The sequence below is a fragment of the Scyliorhinus canicula genome, chromosome 6 (genome assembly GCF_902713615.1).
Source record: "Scyliorhinus canicula chromosome 6, sScyCan1.1, whole genome shotgun sequence".
Lineage (NCBI taxonomy): Eukaryota > Metazoa > Chordata > Chondrichthyes > Carcharhiniformes > Scyliorhinidae > Scyliorhinus > Scyliorhinus canicula.
The window spans coordinates 433,413-455,059 of NC_052151.1; the positions used below are offsets into that span (position 1 = coordinate 433,413).

Consider the following 21,647-nt stretch of genomic DNA (forward strand, 5'->3'; position numbering starts at 1 on the left):
AGTAACTATGGTAATGGGGGATCAGTAACTATGGTGATGGGGGATCAGTAACTATGTGATGGGGGATCAGTAACTATGGTGATGGGGGATCAGTAACTATGGTGATGGGGAATCAGTAACTATGGGGATGGGGGATCAGTAACTATGGTGATGGGGGTCAGTAACTATGGTGATTGGGGATCAGTAACTAATGGATGGGGGATCAGTAACTATGGTGATGGGGGTTTATGGGATGTGTCCTGGTTTCCACCCGGAGTGTTTATTCAGTGGGAATCGCGGCGGCTTCCGGGAGAAAAGTGTCCGGAATCCGGGAGAGAAACCGAGAGGGAGACAGAGAGACAGAGACCCCGGGACCGAGAGACTGGGCCCCGGGACCGACCGACCGAGAGAGAGAGAGACAGAGAGAGAAACCGAGACCCCGGGCCCGAGAGAGAAACCGAGAGGGAGACAGAGAGACAGAGACCCCGGGACCGAGAGACAGAGACCCCGGGCCCGTGAGACAGAGACCCCGGGCCCGAGAGACAGAGACCCCGGGCCCGAGAGACTGGGCCCCGGGACCGACCGAGAGAGAGACAGGGCCCCGGGACCGAGAGACTGGGCCCCGGGACCGAGAGGGGGGACACAGGTAGGGAGGGAGCCCCGGGACCGGGTGGGAGCCCGGGGACTGTGTCCGGGACACAGAGGGCGGCACCGAGACACCCTCACCCACACTGAGAGAGAGTGGGGCCCGGGCCTGAGGGGCAGACCCGGGGGGGGGGGGGGGGGGGGGGGGGGGAAGGGGTCTGAGGGCCGAGAGGGACTGAGGCTCCCCAGGAGTGAGGGTGTGGGAGACTCTCCCGGAGTGAGGGTGAGACTCTCCCGGAGTGAGGGTGAGACTCTCCCGGAGTGAGGGCGAGACTCTCCCGGAGTGAGGGTGAGGGAGAGACTCCTGGAATGAGGTTGAAGAGGAGAGTGGTTCCCCCCAGCGAAAGGAAGACGTTTGACTCCTGAAGAGGGTTACAGTGGGTGCTGCACCTCAGTGGTACCCGTGTCGGTGGTTAGACTTTGCGAACCCAGCAGTGCCAAGGGGGAACCAGGCAGGTGAGTACCTATTTCAACACTTCTCTACACCACCATCAGAACTGATGAGAAGGTCAACACATCTTCCCGAACATATCATTTTGAATTTAAATTTGGCTCAAATCTCTACCTGTATTTTATTTGTTCAACCCACGTTGCTAGAATTTGACCTACTCTGGTAGCCGCAGCATTCTATATCATGACTGTTACCTGGTCACCCAATCGCTGGCCGAGTTGGTGGTGGAGGCAGAGACCCTAAACGCTTTTTAAAAACTACCTGGATCTGCACTTTAACTGCTGTAAGATACAGGGCAATGGACCGGATGCAGGAAGGGGGGATTAGAAAGGGCATCAGGGTGTCCTCGGCTGGCATGGACAAGGTAGGCCAAATGGCCTCCTGTGCTGTAACTTTTCTATGATGATTGTGAGGGGATCCATCCATTGAGATCCAGTGCCAATGAGGGTGATCCACATTAGCAGCCAATACAATGATCCAATAACTTAGAATCCCTGCAGTGCAGAAGAAGGCCATTTGGCCCATCGAGCCTGCACTAACCGTCTGAAAGAGCTATCCTCCAACGCCCGCTTCCTGCCCTAATCTGAAACCCCTTGAACTAACCAAAACATCCCTGGATACAAAGGGCAATTTATCATGTCTAATCCACCTAACCTGCACATCTTTGGACTGTGGGAGGAAACCGGAGCACCCGGAGGAAACCCACGCACACATGGGGAGAAAGTGCAAACTCCGCACAAACACTCCCCCAAAGTCGGAACCGAACCCGGCGCTGTGGGACAGCGGTGCTAATAACTCTGCCACCGCCGCACCTCCCAACCCCATAGTAGTGAATACAGAAACAGGTGGGTACTGAAATGAACACGTGGCTGGGGAGATGGTAAAAGAGGAGGGCTTTACAGCAGGCTTGAAGGGCCGAATGGCCTCCTGCTTCTATTTTCTATATTTCTATGTTCAAAAACTATAGAGTAATAATGATACTGACCCAGATATTGATCAGGATCGAAAGAGAAAATGCTGGAAAATCTCAGCAGGTCTGGCAGCATCTGTAGGGAGAGAAAAGAGCGAACGTTTCGAGTCCAGATGACCCTTTGTCAAAGCTAACAGACAGAGAGAGTGGGAAATATTTATACTGTGGAGTGAGAATGAAAGACGAATCATAGCCACAGAAACCCAGGGAAACCGGGTGCTAATGGCCACAGATACCAAAGGGAAAGAGTGTTAATGGCAGTCCCCAGAGAGAACAAAAGATGTGAAAGGTCAAACAGCAGGGAAACTAACATCAGAGGGTGAACTGTAGATGTGGGGGGAGGGGAAGGGGGAAGCAAAGAGGGGAAAGGTGGATAAGATTGGGGGGGGGGGGTTAAATATATATAAAGAAAGGCAAGAGAGAAAGAAATAGTAAAAGACAGTTAAAATGAAGTGGGATGAAAACAAATGGGTCGAGGTGGGGTCCTAATCATCTGAAGTTGTTGAATTCGATGTTGAGACTGGAAGAGCTGTAGTCCAGATAGCTGTGGGAGTCAGTGGGCTTTTAGTGGATAGTCTGTTGCTGGAAATGTAGACAGACAGATCAAGGAAGGGAAGGGAAGTGTCTGAGATGAACCAGGTGAAAGTGATGGAAGGGTGGAAACTGGAAGCGAAGTTGATGAATTTTTCCAGGTCCGGGCGAGAGCATGACGCGGCACCATAATAGTCATCAATGTGGGAGTTGTGGGAGGGAGCCCGGATAGGCCTGGAACAAGGAATGTTCCACATGCCCCATGAAAAGGCAAGTGTAGCTAGGACCCATGCGGGTACCCATTGCTACACCTTTGATTTGGAGAAAGTGAGACGAGTTAAAGGAGAAGTTGTCGAGAGATAGAACGAGTTCAGCCAGGCGGAGGAGAGTGGTGGTGGATGGGAATTGTCCGGGTCTCTTTTCGAGAAAGAAGCGAAGAGCTCTCAGGCCATCCTGGTCCGGGATAGAGCTGTCGAGAGATTGCACATCCATGGTGAATAGAATGTGGTTAGGGCCCGCGAACTGGAAGCTGTCAATATGACGCAGGGCATCAGAGGAATCCCGGGTGTAGGTGGGGAGGGAATGGACCAGAGGAGTGAGGATGGAGTCAAGATAAGAGGAAATAAGTTTGGTGGGGCAGGAGCATGCTGACACAATGGGCCTGCCGGGACAGTCCTTTTTGTGGATTTTGCGAAGCAGGTAAAAGTGGGCTGTCGGGGTATATTGATCAGGATAGTGTTTGAGTAAAGGGTAAGGGGGAGGAGGAAATTCTGAAATATGTTCAGGCGAACTTCCATCACCAGTATGCTCTCAGTCTAACTCAGAGGGAGGTAGCTTATTGCTGAGTAAGTGCCGCTTGATAGCCCTGTTGATGACGCCTTCCATCACGTTGCTGCTGATGGAGAGCAGACTGATAGGGCAGTAATTGGCTGGGTTGGATTTGTCCTGTTTCTTGTGTACAGGACAGACCTGGGCAATTTTCCACATTGCCGGGAGATGCCAGTGTTGTAGCTGTACTGGAACAGCTTGGCTAGGGGTCTTCAGTACTATTGCTGGGATATTGTCAGGGCCCACAGCCTTTGCAGTATCCAGTGCCTTCAGCTGTTTCTTGATATCACGTGGAGTGAATCGTATTGGCTGAAGACTGACATCTGTGATGCTGGGGACCTCCGGAGGAGACTGAGATGGATCATCCATTCTGCACTTCTGGCTGAAGATTGTACTGTAGCAAATGCCTCAGTCTTGTCTTTTGTACAGATATGCTGGGCTCTCCTCCATCATTGTGGTTGGGGATATTTCCAAACACTCTGACTCACGGGGGTACAGTTCCACGCACACTGACTCTCACTGGGGTACGGGTTCCACACACACTGACTCTCACTGGGATACAGTTCCACACACACTGACTCTCACTGGGATACAGTTCCACACACACTGACCTTCACTGGGGTACAGTTCCACACACACTGACTCTCACTGGGGTACAGTTCCACACACACTGACTCTCACTGGGGTACGGGTCCCACACACACTGACTCTCACTGGGATACAGTTCCCACACACTGACTCTCACTGGGATACAGTTCCACACACACTGACTCTCACTGGGATACAGTTCCACACACACTGACTCTCACTGGGATCCCACACACACTGACTCTCACTGGGGTACGGGTCCCACACACTGACTCTCACTGGGGTACAGTTCCACACACACTGACTCTCACTGGGTACGGGTCCCACACACACTGACTCTCACTGGGATACAGTTCCACACACACTGACTCTCACTGGGATACAGTTCCACACACACTGGGATACAATGTTCACAATTTACATAGATGAGTTGGGGACCAAGGGCAATGTGTCCAAGTTTGCAGATGACACTAAGATAAGCGAAAAGTGCAGAGGATACTGGAAGTCTGCAGAGGAATTTGGATAGGTTAAGTGAATGGGCTAGGGTCTGGCAGACGGAATACAATGTTGACAAATGTGAGGTTATCCATTTTGGTAGGAATAGCAGCAAACAGGATTATTATTTAAATGATGAAATATTAAAGCATGCCGCTGTGCAGAGAGACTTGGGTGTGCTAGTGCATGAGTCACAGAAAGTTGGTTTACAGGTGCAACAGGTGATTAAGAAGGCAAATGGAATTTTGTCCTTCATTGCTAGAGGGATGGAGTTTAAGACTAGGGAGGTTATGTTGCAATTGTATAAGGTGTTAGTGAGGCCACACCTGGAGTATTGTGTTCAGTTTTGGTCTCCTTACCTGAGAAAGGACATACTGGCGCTGGAGGGTGTGCAGAGGAGATTCACTAGGTTAATCCCAGAGCTGAAGGGGTTGGATTATGAGGAGAGGTTGAGTAGACTGGGACTGTACTCTTTGGAATTTCGAAGGATGCGGGGGGATCTTATAGAAACATATAAAATTATGAAGGGAATAGATAGGATAGATGCGGGCAGGTTGTTTCCACTGGCGGGTGAAAGCAGAACTAGGGGGCATAGCCTCAAAATAAGGGGAAGTAGATTTAGGACTGAGTTTAGGAGGAACTTCTTCACCCAAAGGGTTGTGAATCTATGGAATTCCTTGCCCAGTGAAGCAGTTGAGGCTCCTTCATTAAATGTTTTTAAGGTAAGATAGATAGTTTTTTGAAGAATAAAGGGATTAAGGGTAATGGTGTTCGGGCTGGAAAGTGGAGCTGAGTCCACAAAAGATCAGCCATGATCTAATTGAATGGCGGAGCAGGCTCGAGGGGCCAGATGGCCTACTCCTGCTCCTAGTTCTTATGTTCTTATGTTATACAGTGACAGACCCGTCCCCACCAGTACTGTACCCCAGTGTTATACAGTGACAGACCCATCCCCACCAGTGCTGTACCCCAGTGTTATACAGTAACAGACACATCCCCACCAGTACTGTACGCCAGTGTTATACAGTGACAGACCCGTCCCCACCAGTGCTGTACCCCAGTGTTATACAGTAACAGACACATCCCCACCAGTACTGTACCCCCGTGTTATACAGTGACAGACACATCCCCACCAGTACTGCACCCCAGTGTTATACAATGACAGACCCTCCCCACCAGTACTGGACCCCAGTGTTATACAGTGACAGACACATCCCCACCAGTACTGTACCCCAGTGTTATACAGTGACAGACCCGTCCCCACCAGTACTGTAACCCAGTGTTATACAGTGACAGACCCGTCCCCACCAGTACTGTACCCCAGTGTTAGACAGTGACAGACCGTCCCACCAGTACTGTACCCCAGTGTTATACAGTAATAGACCCATCCCCACCAGTACTGTACCCCAGTGTTATACAGTGACAGACCTGTCCCCACCAGTACTGCACCCCAGTGTTATACAGTGACAGACCCATCCCCACCAGTACTGTACCCCAGTGTTATACAGTGACAGACCCATCCCCACCAGTACTGTACCCCAGTGTTACACACTGACAGACCCGGTCCCCACCAGTACTGTATCCCAGTGTTATACAGTGACAGACCCATCCCCACCAGTACTGTACCCCAGTGTTATACAGTGATAAACCCGTCCCCACCAGTACTGTACCCCAGTGTTATACAGTGATAGACCCGTCCCCACCAGTACTGTACCCCAGTGTTATACAGTGACAGACCTGTCCCCACCAGTACTGTACCCCAGTGTTATACAGTGATAGACCCGTCCCCACCAGTACTGTACCCCAGTGTTATACAGTGACAGACCCGTCCCCACCAGTACTGTACCCCAGTGTTATACAGTGACAGACCCGTCCCCACCAGTACTGTAACCCAGTGTTATACACTGACAGACCCGTCCCCACCAGTACTGTACCCCAGTGTTATACAGCGACAGACCCGTCCCCACCAGTACTGTACCCCAGTGTTACCCAGTGACAGACCCGTCCCCACCAGTACTGTACCCCAGTGTTATACAGCGATAAACCCGTCCCCACCAGTACTGTACCCCAGTGATATACAGTGATTGACCCGTCCCCACCAGTACTGTACCCCAGTGTTATACAGTGACAGACCCACCCCCACCAGTACTGTACCCCAGTGATATACAGTGATAGACCCGTCCCCACCAGTACTGTACCCCAGTGTTATAGAGAGACTGAAATCTTTCCCTATGCCCCTCACTGGTGTATCTCACTGTTCTGCAATGCCAGTTTGAGTGGAGTTCTTGCTCTGATCTGCCAACTGTTGACTTTCTTGCTCTTGTTTTTCAGAATGTTTTCAGTGAAGGGAATTTTCATCCTGCTGTTGCTGTTCTTCAGCAGTTTGTTTGGGAGTATCTTCATGCTGGCTCCCTTCCTTCCCGTGATGCTGCTCTCTCCGTCCTGCTATCGCTGGATTACTGACCGCATCATTGCCGTCTGGCTCACCCTCCCCGTTGTAAGTGTGCCTGTTTGCGTTAACGGTCCTGAATCTGGCCCCTGTTTCCAAAGACCTATCCCCTTGCTTGGTGCTGAGAATCCTCAACAATCTGAACCCTGTTGTGTTTTTGTCTTGGTCTCTCTGTCAGGCCCTCTTGGAGATGGTGCTGGGAGTGAGAGTCGTCGTTACTGGTGATGGCTTCATTCCTGGTGAGCGCACCGTTATTATCATGAACCATCGAACTCGCTTGGATTGGATGTATCTGTGGAACTGCCTGCTCAGATACAGCTACCTCAGAATGGAAAAGATCTGCCTCAAGTCATCCCTCAAATCCATTCCAGGCTTTGGTTAGTGCACCTGACCAATATAACAATATTCCACAGATTCACCACTCTCTGGGTGAAGAAATTTCTCCTCACCTCAGTCCTAAAAGCCCTTATCATCAAACTATGACCCCTAGTTCTGGACTCCCCCACCATCGGCAACATTCTTTCTGAACCTACCCTGTCTAATCCTGTTTGAATTTTGTAAGTTTCTATGAGATCTACCCCCCACTCTTCTAAACTCCAATGAATATAATCCTAACCGATTTAGTCTCTCCTCATATGACAGTCCTGCCATCCCAGGAATCAGCCTGGTAAACCTTCGCTGCTCTCCCTCCGTAGCAAGAACATCCTTTCTCAGATAAGGACACCAATACTGCACACAGTACTCCAGGTGTGGCCTCACCAAGACCCTGTATAATTGCAGTAAAACATCTGTATTCCTCGACTCAAATCCTCTCGCTATAAAGGCCAACGTACCATTTGCTGCCTTTACTGCCGGCTGTACCTGCACGCTTACTTTCAGCGACTGATGCACGAGGATGCCAAGGTCTCGCTGAGTATCCGCCTCTCTCAATTTACACCCATTCAAATAATAATCTGCCTTCCTATTTTTGCTACAGGAGCGGATAACCTCACATTTATCCACATTATACTGAATCTGCCATGCATGTGGCCACTCACTCAGCCTGTCCAACTCCCACTGAAGCATCTCTGCATCCTCCTCACAGCTCACACTCCCACCCAACTCTGTATCATTTGAAAATTTGGAGATCATACATTTAGTTTGCTCATTCGAATCATTAATATATAATGTGAACAGTTGGGGTTCTCGCACAGATCCCTGTAGTACCCCACTAGTCACTGCCTGCCAATCAGAAAAAGAGCCATTTATTCCAACATTTTGCTTCCTGTCTGGTAACCAACTTTCTATCCATCTCACACTACCCACAATCCCATATGCTTTAATTTACATATTAATCTGCTATATGAGACCTTTGCGAAAGCCTTCTGAAAGTCTAAATAAACCACATCCACCGGTTCCCCCGATCAACTCTACTAGTTACATCTTTAAAGAATTCTAGTAGATTTGTCAAGCATGATTTCCCTTTTGTAAATCCATGCGGCTTTGTCTGATTACACCACTGCTTTCCAAATGCTGTGCTATGAAATACTTGATAATGGACTCCAGCAATTTCCCAACTACCAATGTTAGACTCACTGCTCTATAGTTGCCTGTTTTCTCTCTACCTCCCTTTTTGAATAGCAGCGTTACATTCCCTACCCTCCAATAGGAACCATTCCAGAGTCCAAAGAATGTTGGAAAATGGCCACCAATGGATCTACTATTTCTCGGGCCACTTCCTTAATTACTATGGGATGGAGATTATCAGGCCCTGGAGAATTATCCACCTCCAATCCCATTAATTTCCCCCAAACCATTTCTTTTAATTCTAATTTCCTTCAGCTCCTCACTGAAACGTGTATTTCTCAGAACATCCGGTACATTATTCATGTCTTCCTTTGCGAAGAAAGAAGCAAAGTGGGAATTTAGTTCTTCAGCCTTAGTTCCCTGTTATGAATTCCCTCGTTTCTGACTGCAAGGGGGTGACATTAGCTTTATCAATCTTTTAGGAGAGCAAAGATGGGTTATGAGAAATCTCTGGCTGGTGAAAGTAAGGAAGGTGCTGATATTCTTAAAGTATACCAATGGGAAGAGGATAACCAGGGAGAGAATAGGGCCCATTAGGGATCAAGGGGGAAATCTGTGGTTGGAGCCAGAGGACATTGGTAGGGTGTTAAACGAATATTTCACATCTGTCTTCACCCAAGAGAATGAGGAGATAGTTATAGAACTCGGGGAGAGAGACTGTGAGGTTGGTGAGCAAATTGTCAGAGTGACAAGGTATTGGCGGGCTCAAAAGTGGGCAAGTCTCCAGGTCCAGATGAATTGTGTCCCAGGTTGCAGTGGGAGGCGAGGGAGGAGATTGCTGGGGCTCTGATCCAAATTTTTAATTCCCCTCTGGCCACAGGGGAGGTGTCAGAGGACTGGAGAACAGCTAATGTGGTCCCACTATTTAAGAAAGGTTGTAGAGATAAGCCAGGGAACTACAGACCAATGAGTCTCACATCAGTGGCAGGGAAACTACTGGAGAAGATTCTGAAGGAGAGAATCTATCTCCACTTGGAGAGGCAGCGTTTGATCAGGAAAAGATCTCTGAAAGCAGAGGGCAGGTTAATAGGGTGGGTGAAAAAGGCAAATGGGACACTCGCTGTTATCAATCGAGGCCTAGATTCCAAAAGCAGGGAGGTCATGTTGGAGTTGGAGAACTTTGGTGAGGTCACAGCTGGAGGACTGTGTGTAATTCTGGTCACCACATTATAGGAAGGATGTGATTGTACTGGAGGGGGTGCAGAGAGGATTCACCAGGATGCTGCCTGGGATGGAACATTTCAGTTATGGAGAGAGGTTGGATTGGCTTGGGTTGTTTTCACTGGAGCAGAGAAGACTGAGGGGTGACCTGATCGAGGTGGACAAGATTCTGAGGGGCATGGACAGGGTGGATAGGGAGCAGCCGTTCCCCTTAGTTGAAGGGTCAGTTACGAGGGGACCACAAGTTCAAGGTGAGGGGTGGGAGGTTCGGGGGGGATTTGAGGAAGATCCATTTTACCCAGAGGGTGGTGAGGGTCTGGAACGCGCTGCCTGGGAGGGTGGTAGAGGCGGGCTGCCTCACATCCTTTAGAAAGGCTATGGGCCAAGTGCTGGCCAATGGGATTAGGTGGGCAAGTCAGGGCTTTTCATGTGTCGGTGCAGATTCCATGGGCAAAAGGGCCTTTCTGCACTGTGAGATTCTGAATTCTTTGATTCTGTTTACTCACCTCTAGAAACTTTTACAGTCACTTTTTATGTTCACCACGAGCACCCTTTCAAATTTTATTTTCCCCTTCTTAATCAATCCCTTGAACTGCCTTTGCTGAATTTTAAACTGTTCCCGATCCTCAGGCCTATTGCGTTTTCTGGCTAATTTGTACCGCTCTTCTTTGAATCTGTCCTGGGAGTGTTTGATGGAGACAGTGTAGAGGGAGCTTTACTCTGTATCTAACCCCGTGCTGTACCTGTCCTGGGAGTGTTTGATGGGGACAGTGTAGAGGGAGATTTACTCTGTATCTAACCCCGTGCTGTACCTGTCCTGGGAGTGTTTGATGGGGACAGTGTAGAGGGAGCTTTACTCTGTATCTAACCCCGTGCTGTACCTGTCATGGGAGTGTTTGATGGGGACAGTGTAGAGGGAGCTTTACTCTGTATCTAACCCCGTGCTGTACCTGGCCTGGGAGTGTTTGATGGGGACAGTGTAGAGGGAGCTTTACTCTGTATCTAACCCCGTGCTGTACCTGTCCTGAGAGTGTTTGATGGGGACAGTGTAGAGGGAGCTTTACTCTGTGCTGAGCTTCCCATCTGCTCAAAAGCAAAGTGATAAATGTTTTTAAATAAGGTTTAGTTGTGGAGCTGAGCAAGTGTTGAAGAGAGAGTTTGCTGATAAGACAGTTGATGATAAAGAATAGAAACAGATTGGGCAGCAAGCTGAGCATTTCCTGTTGTGAGAATTGCAAATCTTGAGATCCGAACAGGTGGTCAGACGATTTCCAGCAAATTGACAGGAGCAGAGTAACCACAGCAGTGACAAGTCGGAGAGCAGAGCCTGCCCAACATCCTGCCGTGGTTAACGTGCAGTCTGCACAGAGAGGCAGAGTGCGAGAGGGGACCTTGGACAGGATGGTGCAGCTGAACCATTTCTTCCTCAATACAGTGGCTGCTCTCAGCGCGACCTTTGGACCAATTGCCATTATACTCCACATTTGGGTCCTTACGCAGAAGCAGAGGACTCGGACACCTCCCTCGCCCCTCCTGCAAGGCGCCATGGCCCTGTTACCCTCATCCATTGCAGTTTAGCGGATTAATAACTGATCACATCCTGGGTGCAGCACGGGGTTAGATACAGAGTGAAGCTCCCTCTACACTGTCCCCATCAAACACTCCCAGGACAGGTACAGCACGGGGTTAGATACAGAGTAAAGCTCCCTCTACACTGTCCCCATCAAACACTCCCAGGACAGGTACAGCACGGGTTAGATACAGAGTAAAGCTCCCTCTACACCGTCCCCATCAAACATTCCCAGGACACTACAGCACGGGTTAGATACAGAGTGAAGCTCCCTCTACACTGTCCCCATCAAACACTCCCAGGACAGGTACAGCACGGGGGTTAGATACAGAGTGAAGCTCCCTCTACACCGTCCCCATCAAACACTCACAGGACAGGTACAGCACGGGGTTAGATACAGAGTAAAGCTCCCTCTACACTGTCCCCATCAAACACTCCCAGGACAGGTACAGCACGGGATTAGATACAGAGTAAAGCTCCCTCTACACTGTCCCCATCAAACACTCCCGGGTCAGGTACAGCACGGAGTTAGATACAGAGTAAAGCTCCCTCTACAGTGTCCCCATCAAACACTCCCAAGACAGGTACAGCACGGGGTTAGATACAGAGTAAAGCTCCCTCTACACTGTCCCCATCAAACACTCCCAGGACAGGTAGAGCACGGGTTAGATACAGAGTAAAGCTCCCTCTACACTGTCCCCATCAAACACTCCCAGGACAGGTAGAGCACGGCATAGATACAGAGTAAAGCTCCCTGTACACTGTCCCCATCAAACACTCCCAGGACAGGTAGAGCACGGGTTAGATAAAGAGTGAAGCTCCCTCTACACTGTCCCCATCAAACACTCCCAGGACAGGTACAGCACGGGGTTAGATACAGAGTAAAGCTCCATCTACACTCTCCCCATCAAACACTCCCAGGACAGGTACAGCACGGGGTTAGATACAGAGTAAAGCTCCCTCTACACTGTCCCCATCAAACACTCCCAAGACTGTCTGCCCCGCTCCCACCCTCTGGCCCCCACCCTCTGGGCCCCCACCCTCGCTTGCTGTCCCCGGTCACTGCCCCTTTGCCGAACTGCGCCATTACTCTGCTCACTCTCTTTCTTTGCCTTTCAGGCTGGGCCATGCAAATAGCTGCATTTATCTTTGTCCGGAGGAATTGGGAAGAGGACCAGGAATACCTCAGTCTGATGCTGGAATACCTGTGTGACATCAAGCATCCGCTGCAGCTCCTCATGTTCCCTGAGGGCACGGACCTCACAGGTGTGTGTCCAGCCTGTCTTTGACAAATCCTCAACAACCTTTTCCATAACCTCCTATTCCTCCAGCCTCCCGGACACACATTCCTGACTCATTTATTATTATAGTCACAAGACGGCTTCCATTAACACTGCAATGAGGCATTGCTGCCTACGGTGCTGAGGACCCGGGTTCGAATCACTGTCCGTGTGGAGTTTGCACATTCTCTTCTGTCTGCGTGGGTTTCGCCCCCACAACCCAAAAGATGTGCAGGTTAGGTAGATTGGCCACAATAAATTGCCCCTTAATTGTGAAAAAAAAAAATTGGGTACTCTAAAAAATTTTTAAAACACTGCAGTGAAGTCACTGTGAAAATCCCCTAGTCACCACATTCCGGCGCCTGTTCGGGTCACAGAGAGAGAATTCAGAATATCCAATTCACCTAACAGCACGTCTTTCGGGACTTGTGGGAGGAAACCGGAGCACCCGGAGGAAACCCACGCAGACACGGGGAGAACGTGCAGACTCCGCACAGTGACTCAAGCCGGGAATGGAACCTGGGACTCTGGTGCTGTGAAGCAAAGTGCTAACCACTGTGCTACCTACTTGAGCAAAGTTTACGAATCCCACATAATGTCTCTTGTTGAGAGTAATGAACATGTGTTCAGAAAACGACTTGTCGCTGGTTAACTGTCGCTGTTAGCTAGGTCGTTCAACTAACTTGCAGTTGCTTTCATACTTTGTAAAGCTCTTCGAGTTCTAGCTTTCAACATTTCAGCTTGAGCAATTGCTGGCAGAGAATCTGCACTTGCATTAAACTTCCGAGTGCAGCACTCTGTTCACATTGGGTTCTGGGTTCACTCTGTCTCTGTGGGGAAACTTTCCGAGCGATAATCCAGGACAAAACTTGCAGTCCCTTTCACAAGACAAAAGCCCAGCAGGGATTCGTGAAAGGCAAATTGTGTTCAAGTGGTTATCTTGAGGTTGTTGTTCTAACAATCGGGGTTGATGGAGGAAATAATTGCGATGTGTTATATGTGGACTTGGAATTATAGATTGGTTGGAGTACAAGGCAGGCTATTCGACCTGTACTGCCCCTGCTAGCCCTCTGCAAGATCAACTCACCGAGTGCCACCCTCCTCCCCGTTCCCCCACCAAATCTTTCTCTTCAGATAATTGCCCAATTTCCTCATGAGAATCTTGATTGAATCTGCCTCCTCCACAGTCCTGACCATTCTTTGCTGGGGACACATGGATTTCCCCGTGCCGAGTATCGTTTCTTTCGTCAATTACCTACAATCTGTGCCCTCTGATTCTCGATCCTAACGCCAGTCAAACATTTTATCCCCGTCAACTCTGTCCACATCCCTTCAGGGTTTTGAGCACCGTTATCAAATCTCTCCTTCTCTGAAGAAAAAGTTCCCCAACCTGCCTACATAACCGGCCTTCCTCATGCATGTAACCATTCTTGTGAATTCTTTATGCAATCTCCCTCCCTCCCTGTTTCTCTCGCTCTGTCTCGCTCTCCCCGCCTCGCTCTCTCCCCGCCTCGCGCTCTCCCCGCCTCGCGCTCTCCCCGTGGAGGAGGGGGTCAGAGTGAGGAATGTAGAGGAGGGGGTCAGAGTGAGGGATATGTGGAGGAGGGGGTCAGTAGAGAGGATGTGGAGGAGGGGGGTCTGAGTGAGGGATATGTGGAGGAGGGGGTCAGAGTGAGGGATATGTGGAGGAGGGGGTCAGTGAGGGATATGTGGAGGAGGGGGTCTGAGTGAGGGATATGTGGAGGAGGGGGTCAGAGTGAGGGATGTAGAGGAGGGGGTCAGAGTGAGGGATGTAGAGGAGGGGGTCAGAGTGAGGGATGTAGAGGAGGGGGTCAGAGTGAGGGGATGTAGAGGAGGGGGTCAGAGTGAGGGATATGTGGAGGAGGGGGTCAGAGTGAGGGATATGTGGAGGAGGGGGTCAGAGTGAGGGATGTAGAGGAGGGGGTCAGAGTGAGGGATGTAGAGGAGGGGGTCAGAGTGAGGGATATGTGGAGGAGGGGTCAGAGTGAGGGATGTAGAGGAGGGGGTCAGAGGAGGGATGTAGAGGAGGGGGTCAGAGTGAGGGATATGTGGAGGAGGGGGTCAGAGTGAGGGATGTAGAGGAGGGGGTCAGAGTGAGGGATGTAGAGGAGGGGGTCAGAGTGAGGGATGTAGAGGAGGGGGTCAGAGTGAGGGATGTAGGAGGAGGGGGTCAGAGTGAGGGATGTAGAGGAGGGGGTCAGAGTGAGGGATGTAGAGGAGGGGGTCAGAGTGAGGGATGTAGAGGAGGGGGTCAGAGTGAGGGATGTGAGGAGGGGTCAGAGTGAGGGATGTAGAGGAGGGGTCAGAGTGAGGGATTGTGAGGAGGGGTCAGAGTGAGGGATATGTAGAGGAGGGGGTCAGAGTGAGGGATGTAGAGGAGGGGGTCAGAGTGAGGGATGTAGGAGGAGGGGTCAGAGTGAGGGATGTAGAGGAGGGGGTCAGAGTGAGGGATGTAGAGGAGGGGGTCAGAGTGAGGGATGTAGAGGAGGGGGTCAGAGTGAGGGATGTAGAGGAGGGGTCAGATGTGAGGGATGTAGAGGAGGGGGTCAGAGTGAGGGATGTAGAGGAGGGGGTCAGAGTGAGGGATGTAGAGGAGGGGGTCAGATGTGAGGGATGTAGAGGGAGGGGGTCAGAGTGAGGATGTAGAGGAGGGGGTCAGAGTGAGGGATGTAGAGGGGGGTCAGAGTGAGGGATATGTGGAGAGGGGCCAGAGTGAGGGATGTAGAGGAGGGGGTCAGAGTGAGGGATGTAGAGGAGGGGTCAGAGTGAGGGATATGTAGAGGAGGGGTCAGAGTGAGGGATGTAGAGGAGGGGGTCAGAGTGAGGGATATGTGGAGGAGGGGTCAGAGTGAGGGATATGTGGAGGAGGGGGTCAGAGTGAGGGATATGTGGAGGAGGGGGTCAGAGTGAGGGATGTAGAGGAGGGGTCAGAGTGAGGGATATGTGGAGGAGGGGGTCAGAGTGAGGGATATGTGGAGGAGGGGTCAGAGTGAGGGATATGTGGAGGAGGGGGTCAGAGTGAGGGATATGTGGAGGAGGGGGTCAGAGTGAGGGATATGTGGAGGAGGGGGTCAGAGTGAGGGATATGTGGAGGATGTCTGGGATTTGGGTATGGAGGAGGGGGTCAGAGTGAGGGATATGTGGAGGAGGGGGTCAGAGTGAGGGATATGTGGAGGAGGGGGTCAGAGTGAGGGATATGTGGAGGATGTCTGGGATTTGGGTATGGTGTGGGGGTGAGGCCAGATTGTTTGGAGGGGGTATGGTGTGGGGGTGAGGCCAGATTGTTTGGAGGGGGTATGGTGTGGGGGTGAGGCCAGATTGTTTGGAGGGGGTATGGTGTGGGGGTGAGGCCAGATTGTTTGGAGGGGGTATGGTGTGGGGGTGAGGCCAGATTGTTTGGAGGGGGTATGGTGGGGGGGTGAGGCCAGATTGTTTGGAGGGGGTATGGTGGGGGGGGTGAGGCCAGATTGTTTGGAGGGGGTATGGTGGGGGGGTGAGGCCAGATTGTTTGGAGGGGGTATGGTGGGGGGGTGAGGCCAGATTGTTTGGAGGGGGTATGGTGTGGGACCTGTGTCAGTGGGACAGGTAACTCCTCAGCAGGGCTTGGAGACGTGTTCACTCGAGGCGGCTTGCTGGTGAGATTCAGCTGGTTGAAAGGGATTTGTCTGCGGGTGGGGTCGGACTGGGATGGAGGAAAAGGCAGAGAGAGAATCGGGAGAGATAGAGAGCAGTATCTCTTAAACTTAAACTTAAACTTAAATGAGTATGCCACCACCGTCACAGACTTCATCAGCAAATGTGTGGACGACTGCGTGCCAAAGAAAGCAGTACATACGTTCCCCAACCGGAAACCATGGCTCAACCACGAGATTGACTACCTACTGAAGGACAGATCTGAGGCGTTCAAGGCAGACGACCCTGTCCTGTACAAGAAATCCAGGTATGACCTCCGCAAAGCCATCCGAGATGCCAAGAGAGAATATCAAACTAAGCTGGAGTCACAGACAGACACTCGGCGGTTGTGGCAAGGACTAAGCAACATAACGGGCTACAAAGCGAAGCCGAGCAGTATCTCTGGCAGCAGCGCACCCCTCCCGATGAACTTAATGCATTCTATGCTCGGTTCGAGCTGGGAAACCAACAATCCGCTGTCGAATGCCCCAGCAACCCATAATTCGCCCATACCCACCATCACAGTTTCCGAAGTCAGATCGGCCTTCCTGAAAGTGAACCCACGGAAGGCGATGGGCCCGGATGGCATCCCTGGTTGTGCACTCAGCCTGCGCGGACCAGCTGGCAGAGGTATTCACAGACATCTTTAACCTGTCCCTACTCCACTCCGAGGTCCCCACCTGCTTCAAGAAGACCACCATCATACCGGTACCAAAGAAGAACCAGGCAATGTGCCTCAATGACTATCGCCCGGTGGCCCTGACGTCAGTTGTAATGAAGTGCTTTGAGAGGCTGATCATGAAGCGCATCACCTCCATACTCCCGGAACACCTTGACCCACTTCAATTCGCATACCGTCGCAACCGGTCCACATCAGACGCTATTTCCCTGGCCCTACACTCATCCCTGCAGCATCTCGAAAACAAGGACTCCTACATCAGACTCCTATTTATTGACTAAAGCTCCGCCTTCAACACCATAATCCCAGCCAAGCTCATATCAAAGCTCCAAAACCTAGGACTTGGCTCTCCACTCTGCAACTGGATCCTTGACTTTCTGACCAACAGACCACCTCCTCCACAATAGTCCTCAATACCGGTGTCCCGTAAGGCTGCGTATTTAGACCCCTACTCTACTCCCTGTACACACACGACTGTGTGGCAAAACTTGGTTCCAACTCCATCTACAAGTTTTCTGACGATACGACCATAGTGGGCCGGATCTCGAATAACGACGAGTCCGAATACAGGAGGGAGATAGAGAACCTAGTGGAGCGGTGTAACGACAACAATCTCTCCCTCAATGCCAGCAAAACTAAAGGGCTGGTCATCGACTTCAGGAAGCAAAGTACTGTACACACCCCTGTCAGCATCAACGGAGCCGAGGTGGAGATGGTTAGCAGTTTCAAATTTCTAGGGGTCCACACCACCAAAAATCTATCCTGGTCCACCCACGTCGACGCTATCACCAAGAAGGCACAACAGCGCCTATACTTCTCAGGAAACTAAGGAAATTCGGCATGTCCACATTAACCCGTACCAACTTTTACAGATGCACTATAGAGAGCATCCTATCGGGCTGCATCACAGCCTGGTATGGCAACTGCTCGGCCCAGGACCGCAAGGAACTTCAGAGAGTCGTGAATACCGCCCAGTCCATCACACGAACCTGCCTCCCATCCATTGATTCCATCTACACCTCCCGCTGCCGGGGGAAAGCGGGCAGCATAATCAAGGATCCCTCCCACCCGGCTTACTCACTTTTCCAACTTCTTCCATCGGGCAGGAGATTCAGAAGCCTGAGAACACGCACGAACAGACTCAAAAACAGCTTCTTCCCCACTGTCACCAGACTCCTAAATGACCCTCTTATTGACTGACCTCATTAACACTACACCCTGTATGCTTCAACCGATGCCAATGCTTATGTAGTTACATTGTATATCTTGTGTGGCATATTATGTATTCTCATGTATTTTCTTTAATTTTGTTTAATTCCCTTTTCTAATGATCTGTTGAGCTGCTTGCAGAAAAATACTTTTAACTGTACCTCGGTACACGTGACAATAAACAAATCCAATCCAATCCAATCCAGTAGAGTAAGGTGTTCGGTTGGGGCAGATGAAGACAGAATGTAACGGGGTCTAAATTAGCTTCACAATGCATGTTCGTAAACATAAACATGGAAAATAAAGTGGGTGAGCGGCAGCTGGAGGGAACCATTTGGGAATATGATGTCAACAATATTGGATTCTGAGGGAATAGGGACGAAATTCCAATTCTCCTTCCGTACAGCGATGGTGCCAGAAGATTGGAGAATGGTACACGTTACACCCTTCGACAACAAAAAAGTGTTAGGATAAAGCCAGCATCTACCGGACAGTCAGATTAACTGTGGAGGTGAAGAAGCTTCTGGAAATCATAATTTGAGACAAAATTAAAGAAAGTCAGCATAAATTTGTGGAGGGCAAATCATGTTAAACTAGCTTTCTGGAGTTTTTTGATGAGGTAACAAAGAGGATCAATGAGGGTAACATGGTTGATGTAGTGTACACGGACTTCCAAAAGGTACTTGATGAAGTTGCAGGGTTTGTGAGCAGAGTGAGAATTCACTCGGGAGCTGGACGTCCGCATGGAGAAAGAATTGTTAAAGTGAGAAGGAACAGCATGTTGTTGAATGGCTGTTTTTCAGCCTGGAGGAAGGTTTATGGGAGTGTTCCATAGAGACCGGCTCTTTCTGATATAGTCACAGAGTCCGACAGCACAGAAAAGGCCATTCAGCCCATCGAGTCTGCGCAGGTCAAAAACAACCACCTAACTATTCTAATCCCATTTCCCATCACCTGACCCATAGCCGTGTCTGCTCTGGGATCACAAGTACACATCTAAATACTTGTTAAATGTTCTGAGGGCCTCTGCTCTTTCAGGCAGCGAGTTCCAGACTCCCACCACCATCTGGGTGAAAAGGTTTTTCCTCACATCCCCTCTCCTGCCCCTTACCTTAAATCTCTGTCCCCCTGGTCATTGATCCCTCCACTAAGGGGAAAGGTTGCTTCCTGTCTACTCCATCTGTGCCCCTCATAATTTTGTACATCTCAATTCTCTTTCTCCCTCTGCTCCAAGGAAAACAATCCCAGTCTATCCAATCTCTCTTCATAACTAACACTCTCCAATCAGGCAACATACTGGTAAATGCCCCCTGCTCCCTCTCCAGTGGCTATCACATCCCTCCTAGAATGTGGATTCCAGAACTGCACACAATACTCTCACTGTGGCCGAACCAACATTTTAAACAGTTCCAGCATAACCTCCCTGCTCTTAAACTCTTTGCCTCGGCTAATAATGTGGAGATGCCGGCATTGGTCTGGGGTGGGCACAGTAAGAAGTCTTTCAATACCAGGTGAAGGAGCTGTGCTCCGAAAGCTAGTGATTCGAAACAAACCTGTTGGTCTTTAACCTGATTTTGTCAGACTTCATACTCGGCTAATAAATACAAAGTTACCATATGCCTTCTTAACCACTGACTTCACCTGTCCTGCTACCTTAAGGGACGGGTGTACATGCAGGCCAAGATCTCTTTGACCCTCGGTGATTCCCAGGGCCCTCGTATATTAATTTTATAAATGTTTTTTATTCAGTTTTCATATTTTATATTGAACAAATTACAAATTGTTAGGAGAGAGAAACAAAACAAAAAAAAAACAAACACGCAAAAATTAACATACATATTTACAGGTAAGCATCTTCGTAGTAGTAACTGCGCCCCCCCCCCCCCCCCCCCCTCAACATGTTTATTTAGTTTGGTTTTGGGCCTTAGCTAGCCATCGAACCCCCTTAACGGACCTGTAGCCCCCCCCCCCCCCTCCCGCTACCTTCCCCCGACTATTCTTCCTCTTGTACATTGGCCACAAATAGGTCCCGGAACAGTTGCATGAATGGCTCCCACGTTCTGTGGAAGCCGTCGTCCGACCCTCGATGGCAAATTTGATTTTCTCCATTTGGAGAGATTCCAAGAGGTCGGACAGCCAGTCCGCAGCTCTGGGCGGTGCTGCTGACCGCCAGCCAAACAGGATTCTACGGCGGGCGATCAGGGAGGCAAAGGCAAGGGCGTCCGCCCTCCTCCCCAGGAATAGATCTGGCTGGTCTGAAACCCTGAAGACCGCCACTATCGGGCATGGCTCCACCCTCACCCCCACCACTTTGGACATAGCCTCGAAGAAGGCTGTCCAGTACTCCACGAGTCTGGGGCAAGACCAGAACATGTGGGCGTGGTTGGCCGGGCCTCTTTGGCACCGTTCACATCTGTCTTCCACCTCCGGGAAGAACCTACTCATACGGGTTCTTGTTAAGTGGGCTCTATGTACCACTTTTAGTTGCGTCAGGCTGAGCCTTGCGCACGTGGAGGTGGAGTTGACCCTATGCAGTGCTTCGCTCCAGAGTCCCCACCCTATCTCCATCCCCAGGTCGTCCTCCCATTTCCTCCTTGTTGCGTCCAGTACGGTGTCGTCCCTATCTACCAGTCGGTCATACATGTCACTACAGTTCCCTTTCTCTAGATACTTGCGTCCAGTAGGTCTTCCAGTAGTGTCTGTCGTGGCGGTTGTGGGTACGTCCTTGTCTCCTTTCGTAGGAAGTTTTTGAGCTGCAGGTACCGTAGCTCGTTCCCCCCAGCTAGCTGAAATTTCTCTGTCAGTTCGTCCAGTGTTGCGATCCTGTCGTCCGTGTATAGGTCCCTGACTGTCAGTGTCCCCCCGTCCTGCCTCCACCTTTTGAAGGTGGCGTCGGTCAGTGCTGGTTTGAACCTATGGTTGTTGCAGATGGGAGCCCTGTTCGACATTTTGGTCAGGCCAAGTTGCTGCCGCAGTTGGTTCCAGGATTGGAGGGTGGCTGTCACCACTGGGCTGCTGGAGTGTTTTTTGGGTGGGGATGGGAGTGCTGCCGTGGCGAGGGCCCGGAGGGAGGTTCCCATGCAGGAGGCCTCCTCCGCACGCACCCACTCAGCTTCTGGCTCCTGGATCCATCCCCTTACTCGCTCGGCTGTTGCTGCCCAGTGGTAGAATTGTAGATTCGGGAGGGCTAACCCTCCCCTGGTTTTTGTTTTTTGTAAGACCTTCTTTGGGATCCTAGCATTTTTACCCCCCCATACGAACGCCATGATGAGTTTGTCCAGCGCTTTGAAAAAGGCCTTGGGGATGTAGATCGGAATGGATCTAAACAGGAAGAGGAACCTGGGCAGTACGTTCATTTTGATCGTCTGAACTCTCCCCTGCGGGGAGAGTGGGTGTGTGTTCCATCTTTGCAGGTCCTTTTTAACTTCCTCCGTCAGGCTGGTGAGGTTCCATTTGTGGATCCCTTTCCAGTCATGGGCTATTTGGATCCCCAGGTAGCGGAATTTATGTCGGGCTTGTTTGAACGGCAGCCCCTTTAGTGCTGCCCCCCCCC

The 21,647-nt window shown here is 50.6% G+C and overlaps 1 protein-coding gene across 1 annotated transcript in view; it reads left to right on the forward strand.

Moving 5' to 3' along the window:
• The first annotated feature begins 784 nt into the window (after positions 1-784).
• The window catches only part of lclat1 (lysocardiolipin acyltransferase 1), a 55,330-nt gene continuing 34,467 nt past the window's right edge, over positions 785-21,647 (forward strand). Inside the window, exons 1-4 of the mRNA XM_038798900.1 lie at positions 785-1,080; positions 6,819-6,984; positions 7,115-7,313; positions 12,353-12,499. Coding sequence (XP_038654828.1) covers positions 6,820-6,984; positions 7,115-7,313; positions 12,353-12,499 — 511 coding nt within the window. The 5' untranslated portion in view covers positions 785-1,080; position 6,819. The remainder of the gene's footprint in view (positions 1,081-6,818; positions 6,985-7,114; positions 7,314-12,352; positions 12,500-21,647) is intronic.